Below are 13,057 nucleotides of genomic sequence, written 5' to 3'. Positions count from 1 at the left end.
TTTGCTGAGATGGATGACCTCTTGGGAGGTCACCATGATATCGTCTTCCCTGTTGTGGGAACAACCATGGGCCTGGATGTGCGCAGGCCAGATGCACTACAGGTCAATGTGTCTGCACCAGACATCTCACCTGCACAGTCCACTAGCGCATCCTCACCTGTGCGTCTGACCAATTCCCCCTCTCCAGCTCCATCCAGCCCTCCGTCCTCCTGTGTTCATCATCCCACTGTTACCACCATGCCCCCTGACACCCCAAGGAGGCCACGCAAGTGCCAGAGGGAGGATGAGCTGTTGGCATAGGTTAGGGAGTCCAAGGCAGCCTCCCAAGCGGCCTCCCAAAAACGCCACGCTGAGACCCTGGCACAAATGAAGAAATCCCAGGAGGGATTCCAGAGGTTGCTTGCCCAGATGGTGGAGAAGATGTACAATTATTATTTTTATTCTCATGTTAATGTATGTTGGTGTGGGTTGAATTGTTTACATGCCGTTATAGTTTATTTATTTAATACATTTTTGTCAGTGGCCCAGATTGCCAGGATGCCATTTGTGAATGACCACAAAAAAAGAAAACAAAGCACAGTTCAATTGTGTATGGTCAGCACTTGAAGGATGGCTCTGTGCGTCGCTGACTGGGAAGCATAACATTTATCAGATATCTCTCTGAAGCTGTTCTGGTTGGCCATGTACCAGAGAAACACGAGGACCTTTTTGGGAACAGGCAAGGGGGGAAGTCCATGGCTGTGTTCGCTGTGCAGGCCCCCCTCCTGAAGCAGTCGAAGGAGCTGCTCAAACCTGGCTTTTCTGATCAGGAAATGATGGGCAGATGTATTGTCATCCATATCCTGCATGATCTCCCACTCCATTCCAGACTTGAGGACTATCTGCTGTCTGGACAGCAGCACAGCTGATATCACAGCCCTACGCGAATGAGAAAAAGAAATAGAGGTTAAAAAAACCTGCCGTTAATACATGTCTTTAAACTCGTGTAACAGTGCGTCTACTACTTTTCGCTGCGTTCGCCAGCAAAGTTTGCATCTTGCACAAGTTGCCAAAATCATGCATGAAACATTACCTTTAGCTTTTAAGTGCATCTATTTATGACAAAAAGCGTTCTGTAGAAGAGCAACACTGCAAGGAGTTCAATATCACCTTTAGCAACGTCATCACTGTTTGTTTTAGCCCATTTCCTGCTAGCTGGTGTGCTAGCTAAAATGATCTACTATAACGTGGCTCAAACTTGACCAAACATACTGAAATATGAGCATACCTTCTGCATCTTGTGTCATAGTCTTCCTGGAGTTCTTCCTCTGTGTGGTGTAGGTGAAGCACATACTTTGAGCACGTGGTACTCAGCCAGTGCTACCATAGAAACAGCTTTCCGGGTGGCGTCCATGTTTTTTCTCAGACTCGGACGCGCAAAACATACCAGAACGCTTGAAGTGACCATCTTAGTCATATCCGAGGGCCGAGTCGGTTCGTTGACAATTATAATACACCATTATCTTTCTAGTATGCTGGCATTTTATAATCCATCTTGAGATAATGGCGACAGTTCTCATGCTGGAACCAAACTTTGGAATGAACTCCCACTTTCTGTAAGGTCAGTAAAGTCACTACAGAAATTTAAGGCCATGTTTAAAGCACATCTTTTAAGACTTCATGATGGGTGTTTTATCATTACCTTGTCTGTTTTGTTTCTTTATCATTACCTTGTCTTTTTTTGTTTGTTTTTTGTTTTCTCTGTTATTTGCGTTTAGTTATTGTGAACCACTTTGGGCAACAGCTGTTGCAGTATAAAAATGAATCTCTTCAAGCAAATTAATATGAAAAAAATAAAGAGACTTACTAAAGTATGAGATTTATTTGTTAAACAGGAAAAACCATCCCATACATCAATGGTAAAAATCACACCATTAACTGCATGCATGGCCATATTCTTTATGGCCAGGAGGACCCTTCAGGGCCAGGACATGGGGCATCAGGGTGCGTTTTTTTGGCAGTTTTCATCACATACTGCAGGCTTTTCTGCATCAGACGCAGGTGTCACTGGAGGACCCCCCTTTGGGCCAGGACATGGGGCATCAGGGTGAGTTTTTTGGCAGTTTTCTTCACATACTGCATCAGACGCAGGCACCACTGGAGGACCCCCCTTTGGGCCAGGACATTGACCATCAGGGTGAGTTTTTTGGCAGTTTTCATCACATACTGCAGGCTCTTCTGCATCAGACGCAGGCACCACTGGAGGACCCCCCTTTGGGCCAGGACATTGACCATCAGGGTGAGTTTTTTGGCAGTTTTCTTCACATACTGCATCAGACGCAGGCACCACTGGAGGACCCCCCTTTGGGCCAGGACATTGACCATCAGGGTGAGTTTTTTGGCAGTTTTCATCACATACTGCAGGCTCTTCTGCATCAGACGCAGGCACCACTGGAGGACCCCCCTTTGGGCCAGGACATTGACCATCAGGGTGAGTTTTTTGGCAGTTTTCATCACATACTGCAGGCTTTTCTGCATCAGACGCAGGCACCACTGGAGGACCCCCCTTTGGGCCAGGACTTTGACCATCAGGGTGAGTTTTTTGGCAGTTTTCATCACATACTGCAGGCTTTTCTGCATCAGACGCAGGCACCACTGGAGGACCCCCCTTTGGGCCAGGACATTGACCATCAGGGTGAGTTTTTTGGCAGTTTTCAGCACATACTGCAGGCTTTGCTGGTTCGGCCCCAAGCTGCACTGTAGGCTTTGCTGGTTCAGCTGCAGGGGTCACTGCATGGATTCAGATATTCAGCTTTAGTCAGTCCATTTAGCAACATTCAGTCTTAGATGTACAGCACAAAACACGCAAAGCATGACCAGCAAGTTGTACTTACAGAATTTTATTTCAAGTATTATTCATCTATTAAATTTGTAAAGCAATCCTGTGCTTGAAACTGTATGTGGTTCATAAGTTTAATATTACAGCTAATTGTACTGTACATCATATTTTGTAAGGCATTTATTTATGCATTTCTTCAGGCAGTGTAATAAAGCTAAAAGATCTTCTCACCTACGACTCCAGTGTGGTTTGTGCTCAAACATGCAGACAGACACAATAAAACAACACTCAACGAGCAGTACACTCGAGCTGTCATCCTCTCGACCTGTTATCTCACAATTAACTCTACTGGAAACAGCGCTGAATTAGTCAGAAGTTACAGTAAGGCACACAAAGCAACACTGAAAACATGTGCTGCTGAATCCCTTAACATAAATTGCTGTCCAAAGATTTATAGATCCAAGGAAGTCTGGGTAACTCCAACCCTGATGAAACTCACCTGCGTGTAGCTTTCTAGTAGCCTAATCTTTAAGACCTTGATTAGCTTGTTCAGGTGTGTTTGATTAGGTTTGGAGGAGTGGAGCACAGCGGTCATGCCAGATGACATAATTAGAAGATTGAGTGTTTCTATGGCAACACTATCAATGACAAAATGGTCAGGTGGTACAATGATCACATGGTACAAGTCGGAGCTTTCTGGAAATTCCACGTTTACAAGTTGTTGTTATGAATAACCTCTTACACCTAAACTCTACTGAAAGTGGATCTCTACTGGCATAAATCTGCGTAGAATATGAAGAGGCACAGCAAACACAGACACAGGGGTATGTCTAGAATTGGAAACTGAATTAATTGTGACTAACAACAGTGTTTCAAGCAACTAGGGAATACAGCCATTCTTATATCAACGCCACTTTTTTTCAAATATGTATACATATATATATATATATATATATATATATATATATATATATATATATATATAACTCTTTGGAAATGATATAGCCAACTCCCGTAACGCATGCTTTTCAAAGTTGCCGAACAGACCCGGCAAGAAAGAAAGATAACCTTTCGATTCTACAAAGAACCAAAATTGAGAACTTCATGAGCAATAGAGGTGGCAGTGACATCCAGAAAGTAAAATCTGACAAATGTATGGGGGAAGTCCAGCTTGCCGCTGCACAAATATCTCATACCAAAATCCTCTTGAACAATGCCCTGAGGTAGCCATACCCCTTGTAGAATGAGCCCTTAAGCCCACTGGGGAATGAAGACCCATAGAAGTACAGGTCAATTCAATCGTCAGTCTCCACCATCCACTGGGAAAGGCGCTGCGAGGAGATCGGCTTATAAGATCGGCCCATGAAACGAATAACTGAACATTCTTCCTGAACAATCGTGTCCTGTTTACATAATGCCGTAACGCTTGTACAGAACACAAAGTGTGCAATTTCTGCTCCTCTGAAAAAAAAAATGGAGGGGGGTAAAATTAGGGCTGCGTATCGAGTTAGATTCGGCACTGACCGAATTGACTCGATACCATTGAGTATCAAAAAACGGCTTACCGTTCATACCAAATCTTAGTACCTAAGGGGTCAATCTCGTTAATATCTGTGAGCCAAAAATCATGCAGCATGATTGGCTTTGGCGAGGCATCAAGGAAAAACACTAGTTTACTCAGGGCGGTTACAGCCAGAGACGTGGCTCACATGTGAGGGTGTAGTATGTAAGCCTCCCAATCAACCCGTGTAAAAGATGTGCTTTGTGACAATACACTTGAGAACTTGTGATTGTGCCCATCAGACCACATTCTTTTGGTGGATGAGTATTCTGCACTGTCAGTAATCCAAGGAACATTGTGTGTTGAGGGGGATCTGAACTGGGCTGAACACAACTTAGAACCATTTGCCCACCCGAATTCCACATCCTCCACTTCTATGCAGGTGGGGAAACAAATGTGGTGGAATTGTGAGAGGAATTTATCCCTGCCCCGATGCTCCAGAGATTTAGCCACAGTGACCTCTCAGAGTGGTAAGAGGAACTAATAGGTTCAGTGGCTTTGGCCACATTCAAATAAATTGACATTGGATGGTTAGCGGACTTGGACTTTGCAGCCGCCGGGAATGACTGCTTTCCCCTCCCCCTGGACTGGTGGAACAGGACTTTGTCATGAAAACATCACAAAGGTTAAAAGGAATGCTACGTTAATCCCCAGTCACTGATGAATCAAGTGAAAAGAAGACCTGGTCTTTTCAGCTTGCCACTATAAATTGCTCTTTTTCTGCACTAAACTAGTGAATTTTGCCAAGATATATTCAGAGATGATAGACAAGATGTTATAGAATAATAATTTAATAAAAACCCAATTTTGACACAACTGACATTGGATCTATTTTTAGATCTTACTGAAAACGTACCAGCGTGACATCTGACGGGTTTTCCAGGATCGTATCACATATGGTATGCTGGTGTGGTATGGAGGCAGATCGGCAGCTGATAAAAAGGCTTTGCAGAGAGTACTAAAGACTGCACAGAACATTACAAATCAACAGCTACCTGCCCTGGATGACATTTTCACCTCTCATTGTCTGCAGAAAACACACAACATTCTGAAGGACCCGTATCACCCAGCCCATCATTTATTTGAACTGCTGCCATCCGGAAAACGCTACAGGTCTATCAAATCACACACAACGTGATTTATGAACAGGGCCGTTTGAAGGAATTTGGGGGCCCCAAGCAAAATGGACATGGAGGCCCCCCCAATAAAAAACATATTATAATATATGAAACCATATTCCGTCCGTTCGAAAAAAAAGTTGTACTAACTGTTTGTTACAAGCAGCATTTGCCGTCAGGCAGGTAGCTAACATAAACATATTTTTTCTAGCCTACCTGCTGCAAAATTACACCATTTGTACAGGACAAGTGGAGCTATTTTATCCAGTGTAATTTATCACTTACCACTAGGGGTGTAACAAAATTCACGGTTCGGTTCAATACGATACACGTGTTACGGTTTGGTATGTTTTCGATACAGCAAAAAGAAAGAAATGCCAATTTCCTTGATTTATTTATTTTTCTTCTTTTTTAAATTAAAACTAGCACCATAAAATATTATTTCTTTTTACTTTGAGCAATTCTGGAGCTATAATTGACTCTTCTTAGGAGCATATAAAACAAAACAGCTCCTTGGAAAAAAAAAAAAATATATTGTAGTAGTTATAAACAAATGTTTATTTTAGTTAAGATTAACATTTGAGGGCATTGTATTCATAATGTCAAAATAAAACCGACGTAATGTTACTTGAAGGCATTATAGCCTACTATTCCTGCCAAACAATGTGAATGTTTCTCACTAGATCTCGCAGCAATGTTATTACTTCTGTGGCGAATTCAAATGCTTTCTTTACTGGATCTCTTATTAGTGCTGTGTAGTAACAGTGTCGCATGATCACGGCTCGTGCTGCACTGGTCCAAACTGATAAACAACGGACCGTCAACCACACAATAACGAGTAGCTCAGTTTCGTTCCGCTTACATTACGTTTGCCATTTGATGTTGGCCAATGTTGTGGTCGCGCCTGCGTCTCTACATTATGAGCGCGCTTGCCACGCGCAACACGCCTACATTTGAAATAACGAAATTTTGGTCGGCAGGAAAAATGATCCAACGAACCGTTCGGTTTGAAAACGCGTACCGATCACCAAACCGAAAGCCTCGTACCGAACGGTTCAATACGAATACGTGTATCGTTACACCCCTACCACTATCTTGTTTTTTCTTTCCTCCTCTTCCTTTCTCCTTATTCTTTTCTGGCTTCCTGAAGCATAATCCCACTTCATGATGACTGCCGAGGAGGTTTTGTATTTTGCCGGCAGCAGAGATCACGCAGTTGGCTGGCTGCTGTCAGAGACTACTGAGGGGGGCCCCCTTGAGGGGGATCCCGATAACAGTGTCATTGCACTTTACTGCATTGCCTATCAAAGGGGCGCTCACACAGTTTGTCGTTGCATTTTATTCTTAACCAGTCGTTGTCTTGGGGCCCCAGGACAGCTCGGGGCCCCAAGCAATTGCTTGGTTTGCCTGCCTTGTTGCGACGGGCCTGTTTATGAACAGCTTCTATTCCAAAGCTATCACGATAATGACCTATGAACTGAAAACACATCCCCAAAATCAGCACAACACATTCTTGACATACAAGACAATTTATGTGAAATAACACTATGAGCACTTTATTTCTTAATGTGCTATATGGCCTTTGATTGCAATATGTACTTAACTATTCTTAATTGTATACGTTGGAAAGTCTAAAAATGTTGCTGTATGTAAAATTGTACAATGGCAATAAAGAAATCTATCTATCTATTAGACTACTTTGTGGCAAGCTTTATACGTGCGCTTGAGCGTGGGGTGTATATTCCGCCCCCCAGTGGCCTATAGGAGTCTTTGAGTCTGTAAAAAAAGGCAACACTTTTTTTGAATTCTTTTTTGTTTTGTTTTTTTACATAACTTTTACATACATGCTACTGACATATTATTGTAGCAGAGTTTGTGCTAAATACAGTGTAATAAGATTTTAGCCATGAAAATGTCACAAGTAACAGAAATAAGCACGGCATTCCGACTAGGAAGACAGACGTTGCCTAGCAACACGCACCAACAGATTTCAACCCTTTCCTCAGATTTCCCAGCTCGGAAGTCAGACAACCATGAGGACACCGAGCAAGAATTCTGATACGGAATCCAAGATGGCTGCGCCCTGTGTGACTTGTAAGTATGAATTGTTTTCATTGTTTTTGGACCGCTTTGGTTGTTTAAATGAAGCCTTGTTTCAAACGGGTGTAACTAACGTGGCTAGCGTTGCTAACAGAAGATGAACTAAAACATGAAATAAAGTGAAAATTTTAGACGTTCAAATGGCTGCGTTTTGATAAGGTGTAGTCTTATTACAGATTGGCTTGCACCTAATTTACTAGGCTACATATAACCGATATAGTTATATGTAGCCTACATAAACAAACTATGGTTTTACTAGAAAAGTGCTTTATGTGGGTTAAATCTCAATGTTGCGTGTTAAACTGGTATGTTTGTGATAGAATGATAACTGTACATTATAGCATACTGCCCAAAAGATACAGAGTGTGATATACAGTGTTTTATTTCACTAGTTCACACTTACAAATAAGTCAGATAGAAATAGATGCGTATTTGGCGTGCTGTCCGAGGAGAGGGCTCCGGGCTCGGTATTCGGCCCGAACCCAGAGTACTCCCCCCGTATTCCTGGCTGTAAAAGATTGAGCCAAGAGTGAGGAGTCGGGGTGGTGGAGGGATGCTGGAAAACTGTCACGGAGTATTAGGTGAGTTGACAGAGTGGATATATATATACTTCTTGTCATGCTGATTAGGGTAGACATAATTGTTTGATGACGAGTAGATTGGATTGATTATTTGAATGTGCTCCTCCCGAACTTTGTTTATAAAACATCATTTTTAGAGTTTATTGATGGGAAGATGGATCCGTACTGGGACCAGGAGAGGACCCGGCCCTTTCATGGGCCCTTGTTTCAACAACAAGCCAACCCAGCGGCTGGTTATTACTTGGACCAGGGGCTCATGATCTCGGTTAACTTGGTGTGCATTGAAAGCACAGGTGAGATACTAATGCACATGCACTGTTATTAAACCCTGAGGGCTGTGCTAACATCTTTCTTTCTTTTTCTTTTCTGATTCAGATATCAGCCAGGTGGGAGCCACTGCCCCACTGCTTTCACACACCCCACTGCCTGCCACTGCCTCACTTGTCGTCAACAAGACTTTCTTGAAGCTGGCCAGGAGGTCCAAGAAGCTGCTGTGGGAGGATATCACTGGCAAGCTGAGCCACCATTTCAAGCAGACCTTTGTGCAAGACAAGGTGGCTCGCAAATGGAACACGTTGGTGGAGGCCTACAAAAAAGTAAAGGACAAAAATTCGTCCACAGGGAGGGGCCCTAGTAAAATTCAGTTTTTTGCTGAGATGGATGACCTCTTGGGAGGTCACCATGATATCGTCTTCCCTGTTGTGGGAACAACCATGGGCCTGGATGTGCGCAGGCCAGATGCACTACAGGTCAATGTGTCTGCACCAGACATCTCACCTGCACAGTCCACTAGCGCATCCTCACCTGTGCGTCTGACCAATTCCCCCTCTCCAGCTCCATCCAGCCCTCCGTCCTCCTGTGTTCATCATCCCACTGTTACCACCATGCCCCCTGACACCCCAAGGAGGCCACGCAAGTGCCAGAGGGAGGATGAGCTGTTGGCATAGGTTAGGGAGTCCAAGGCAGCCTCCCAAGCGGCCTCCCAAAAACGCCACGCTGAGACCCTGGCACAAATGAAGAAATCCCAGGAGGGATTCCAGAGGTTGCTTGCCCAGATGGTGGAGAAGATGTACAATTATTATTTTTATTCTCATGTTAATGTATGTTGGTGTGGGTTGAATTGTTTACATGCCGTTATAGTTTATTTATTTAATACATTTTTGTCAGTGGCCCAGATTGCCAGGATGCCATTTGTGAATGACCACAAAAAAAGAAAACAAAGCACAGTTCAATTGTGTATGGTCAGCACTTGAAGGATGGCTCTGTGCGTCGCTGACTGGGAAGCATAACATTTATCAGATATCTCTCTGAAGCTGTTCTGGTTGGCCATGTACCAGAGAAACACGAGGACCTTTTTGGGAACAGGCAAGGGGGGAAGTCCATGGCTGTGTTCGCTGTGCAGGCCCCCCTCCTGAAGCAGTCGAAGGAGCTGCTCAAACCTGGCTTTTCTGATCAGGAAATGATGGGCAGATGTATTGTCATCCATATCCTGCATGATCTCCCACTCCATTCCAGACTTGAGGACTATCTGCTGTCTGGACAGCAGCACAGCTGATATCACAGCCCTACGCGAATGAGAAAAAGAAATAGAGGTTAAAAAAACCTGCCGTTAATACATGTCTTTAAACTCGTGTAACAGTGCGTCTACTACTTTTCGCTGCGTTCGCCAGCAAAGTTTGCATCTTGCACAAGTTGCCAAAATCATGCATGAAACATTACCTTTAGCTTTTAAGTGCATCTATTTATGACAAAAAGCGTTCTGTAGAAGAGCAACACTGCAAGGAGTTCAATATCACCTTTAGCAACGTCATCACTGTTTGTTTTAGCCCATTTCCTGCTAGCTGGTGTGCTAGCTAAAATGATCTACTATAACGTGGCTCAAACTTGACCAAACATACTGAAATATGAGCATACCTTCTGCATCTTGTGTCATAGTCTTCCTGGAGTTCTTCCTCTGTGTGGTGTAGGTGAAGCACATACTTTGAGCACGTGGTACTCAGCCAGTGCTACCATAGAAACAGCTTTCCGGGTGGCGTCCATGTTTTTTCTCAGACTCGGACGCGCAAAACATACCAGAACGCTTGAAGTGACCATCTTAGTCATATCCGAGGGCCGAGTCGGTTCGTTGACAATTATAATACACCATTATCTTTCTAGTATGCTGGCATTTTATAATCCATCTTGAGATAATGGCGACAGTTCTCATGCTGGAACCAAACTTTGGAATGAACTCCCACTTTCTCTAAGGTCAGTAAAGTCACTACAGAAATTTAAGGCCATGTTTAAAGCACATCTTTTAAGACTTCATGATGGGTGTTTTATCATTACCTTGTCTGTTTTGTTTCTTTATCATTACCTTGTCTTTTTTTGTTTGTTTTTTGTTTTCTCTGTTATTTGCGTTTAGTTATTGTGAACCACTTTGGGCAACAGCTGTTGCAGTATAAAAATGAATCTCTTCAAGCAAATTAATATGAAAAAAATAAAGAGACTTACTAAAGTATGAGATTTATTTGTTAAACAGGAAAAACCATCCCATACATCAATGGTAAAAATCACACCATTAACTGCATGCATGGCCATATTCTTTATGGCCAGGAGGACCCTTCAGGGCCAGGACATGGGGCATCAGGGTGCGTTTTTTTGGCAGTTTTCATCACATACTGCAGGCTTTTCTGCATCAGACGCAGGTGTCACTGGAGGACCCCCCTTTGGGCCAGGACATGGGGCATCAGGGTGAGTTTTTTGGCAGTTTTCTTCACATACTGCATCAGACGCAGGCACCACTGGAGGACCCCCCTTTGGGCCAGGACATTGACCATCAGGGTGAGTTTTTTGGCAGTTTTCATCACATACTGCAGGCTCTTCTGCATCAGACGCAGGCACCACTGGAGGACCCCCCTTTGGGCCAGGACATTGACCATCAGGGTGAGTTTTTTGGCAGTTTTCATCACATACTGCAGGCTTTTCTGCATCAGACGCAGGCACCACTGGAGGACCCCCCTTTGGGCCAGGACATTGACCATCAGGGTGAGTTTTTTGGCAGTTTTCTTCACATACTGCATCAGACGCAGGCACCACTGGAGGACCCCCCTTTGGGCCAGGACATTGACCATCAGGGTGAGTTTTTTGGCAGTTTTCATCACATACTGCAGGCTCTTCTGCATCAGACGCAGGCACCACTGGAGGACCCCCCTTTGGGCCAGGACATTGACCATCAGGGTGAGTTTTTTGGCAGTTTTCATCACATACTGCAGGCTTTTCTGCATCAGACGCAGGCACCACTGGAGGACCCCCCTTTGGGCCAGGACTTTGACCATCAGGGTGAGTTTTTTGGCAGTTTTCATCACATACTGCAGGCTTTTCTGCATCAGACGCAGGCACCACTGGAGGACCCCCCTTTGGGCCAGGACATTGACCATCAGGGTGAGTTTTTTGGCAGTTTTCAGCACATACTGCAGGCTTTGCTGGTTCGGCCCCAAGCTGCACTGTAGGCTTTGCTGGTTCAGCTGCAGGGGTCACTGCATGGATTCAGATATTCAGCTTTAGTCAGTCCATTTAGCAACATTCAGTCTTAGATGTACAGCACAAAACACGCAAAGCATGACCAGCAAGTTGTACTTACAGAATTTTATTTCAAGTATTATTCATCTATTAAATTTGTAAAGCAATCCTGTGCTTGAAACTGTATGTGGTTCATAAGTTTAATATTACAGCTAATTGTACTGTACATCATATTTTGTAAGGCATTTATTTATGCATTTCTTCAGGCAGTGTAATAAAGCTAAAAGATCTTCTCACCTACGACTCCAGTGTGGTTTGTGCTCAAACATGCAGACAGACACAATAAAACAACACTCAACGAGCAGTACACTCGAGCTGTCATCCTCTCGACCTGTTATCTCACAATTAACTCTACTGGAAACAGCGCTGAATTAGTCAGAAGTTACAGTAAGGCACACAAAGCAACACTGAAAACATGTGCTGCTGAATCCCTTAACATAAATTGCTGTCCAAAGATTTATAGATCCAAGGAAGTCTGGGTAACTCCAACCCTGATGAAACTCACCTGCGTGTAGCTTTCTAGTAGCCTAATCTTTAAGACCTTGATTAGCTTGTTCAGGTGTGTTTGATTAGGTTTGGAGGAGTGGAGCACAGCGGTCATGCCAGATGACATAATTAGAAGATTGAGTGTTTCTATGGCAACACTATCAATGACAAAATGGTCAGGTGGTACAATGATCACATGGTACAAGTCGGAGCTTTCTGGAAATTCCACGTTTACAAGTTGTTGTTATGAATAACCTCTTACACCTAAACTCTACTGAAAGTGGATCTCTACTGGCATAAATCTGCGTAGAATATGAAGAGGCACAGCAAACACAGACACAGGGGTATGTCTAGAATTGGAAACTGAATTAATTGTGACTAACAACAGTGTTTCAAGCAACTAGGGAATACAGCCATTCTTATATCAACGCCACTTTTTTCAAATATGTATACATATATATATATATATATATATATATATATATATATATATATATATATATATATATAAACTCTTTGGAAATGATATAGCCAACTCCCGTAACGCATGCTTTTCAAAGTTGCCGAACAGACCCGGCAAGAAAGAAAGATAACCTTTCGATTCTACAAAGAACCAAAATTGAGAACTTCATGAGCAATAGAGGTGGCAGTGACATCCAGAAAGTAAAATCTGACAAATGTATGGGGGAAGTCCAGCTTGCCGCTGCACAAATATCTCATACCAAAATCCTCTTGAACAATGCCCTGAGGTAGCCATACCCCTTGTAGAATGAGCCCTTAAGCCCACTGGGGAATGAAGACCCATAGAAGTACAGGTCAATTCAATCGTCAG

General features: G+C 43.5%; 2 protein-coding genes across 4 annotated transcripts; both read right to left on the bottom strand.

Annotated features, from left to right (window-relative positions):
- Positions 1 to 1,842: 1,842 nt before the first annotated feature.
- LOC308701351 (uncharacterized protein) lies at positions 1,843 to 3,325 on the bottom strand. Its single transcript, XM_081383601.1, has 2 exons — positions 3,050 to 3,325; positions 1,843 to 2,769 (listed from the first exon to the last, which is right to left on the bottom strand). Exon 2 carries the CDS (start codon positions 2,668 to 2,670, stop codon positions 2,044 to 2,046), a length of 627 nt encoding a protein of 208 aa, XP_081239727.1. The 5' UTR covers positions 2,671 to 2,769; positions 3,050 to 3,325; the 3' UTR covers positions 1,843 to 2,043.
- Positions 3,326 to 10,667: 7,342 nt separating this feature from the next.
- Positions 10,668 to 12,250, bottom strand: LOC308700375 (uncharacterized protein). Of its 3 annotated transcripts, none has more exons than XM_081381978.1 (3): positions 11,977 to 12,250; positions 11,632 to 11,696; positions 10,668 to 11,426 (listed from the first exon to the last, which is right to left on the bottom strand). In XM_081381978.1, exons 1-3 carry the CDS (start codon positions 12,059 to 12,061, stop codon positions 10,869 to 10,871), a joined length of 708 nt encoding a protein of 235 aa, XP_081238104.1. In that variant the 5' UTR covers positions 12,062 to 12,250; the 3' UTR covers positions 10,668 to 10,868. The 3 variants fall into 3 exon arrangements, with proteins under 3 accessions (XP_081238104.1, XP_081238105.1, XP_081238103.1); XM_081381979.1 differs by having other exon boundaries at positions 10,668 to 11,234; positions 11,530 to 11,696; positions 11,977 to 12,248; XM_081381977.1 differs by having other exon boundaries at positions 10,668 to 11,696.
- Between the last annotated feature and the right edge of the window lie 807 nt (positions 12,251 to 13,057).

This window comes from Scardinius erythrophthalmus (assembly GCF_964197995.2).
Source record: "Scardinius erythrophthalmus genome assembly, chromosome: 13".
NCBI lineage: Eukaryota > Metazoa > Chordata > Actinopteri > Cypriniformes > Leuciscidae > Scardinius > Scardinius erythrophthalmus.
Note: the sequence above shows the minus strand (reverse complement) of the source record. Positions and strands in the feature narration are given on the sequence as shown.

Bases quoted from the DNA above. Each gene is read 5' to 3' on its own strand.
- LOC308701351 (XM_081383601.1), bottom strand. From the start codon at position 2,670: ATGGTCAATGTCCTGGCCCAAAGGGGGGTCCTCCAGTGGTGCCTGCGT.
- LOC308700375 (XM_081381977.1), bottom strand. From the start codon at position 11,597: ATGGTCAATGTCCTGGCCCAAAGGGGGGTCCTCCAGTGGTGCCTGCGT.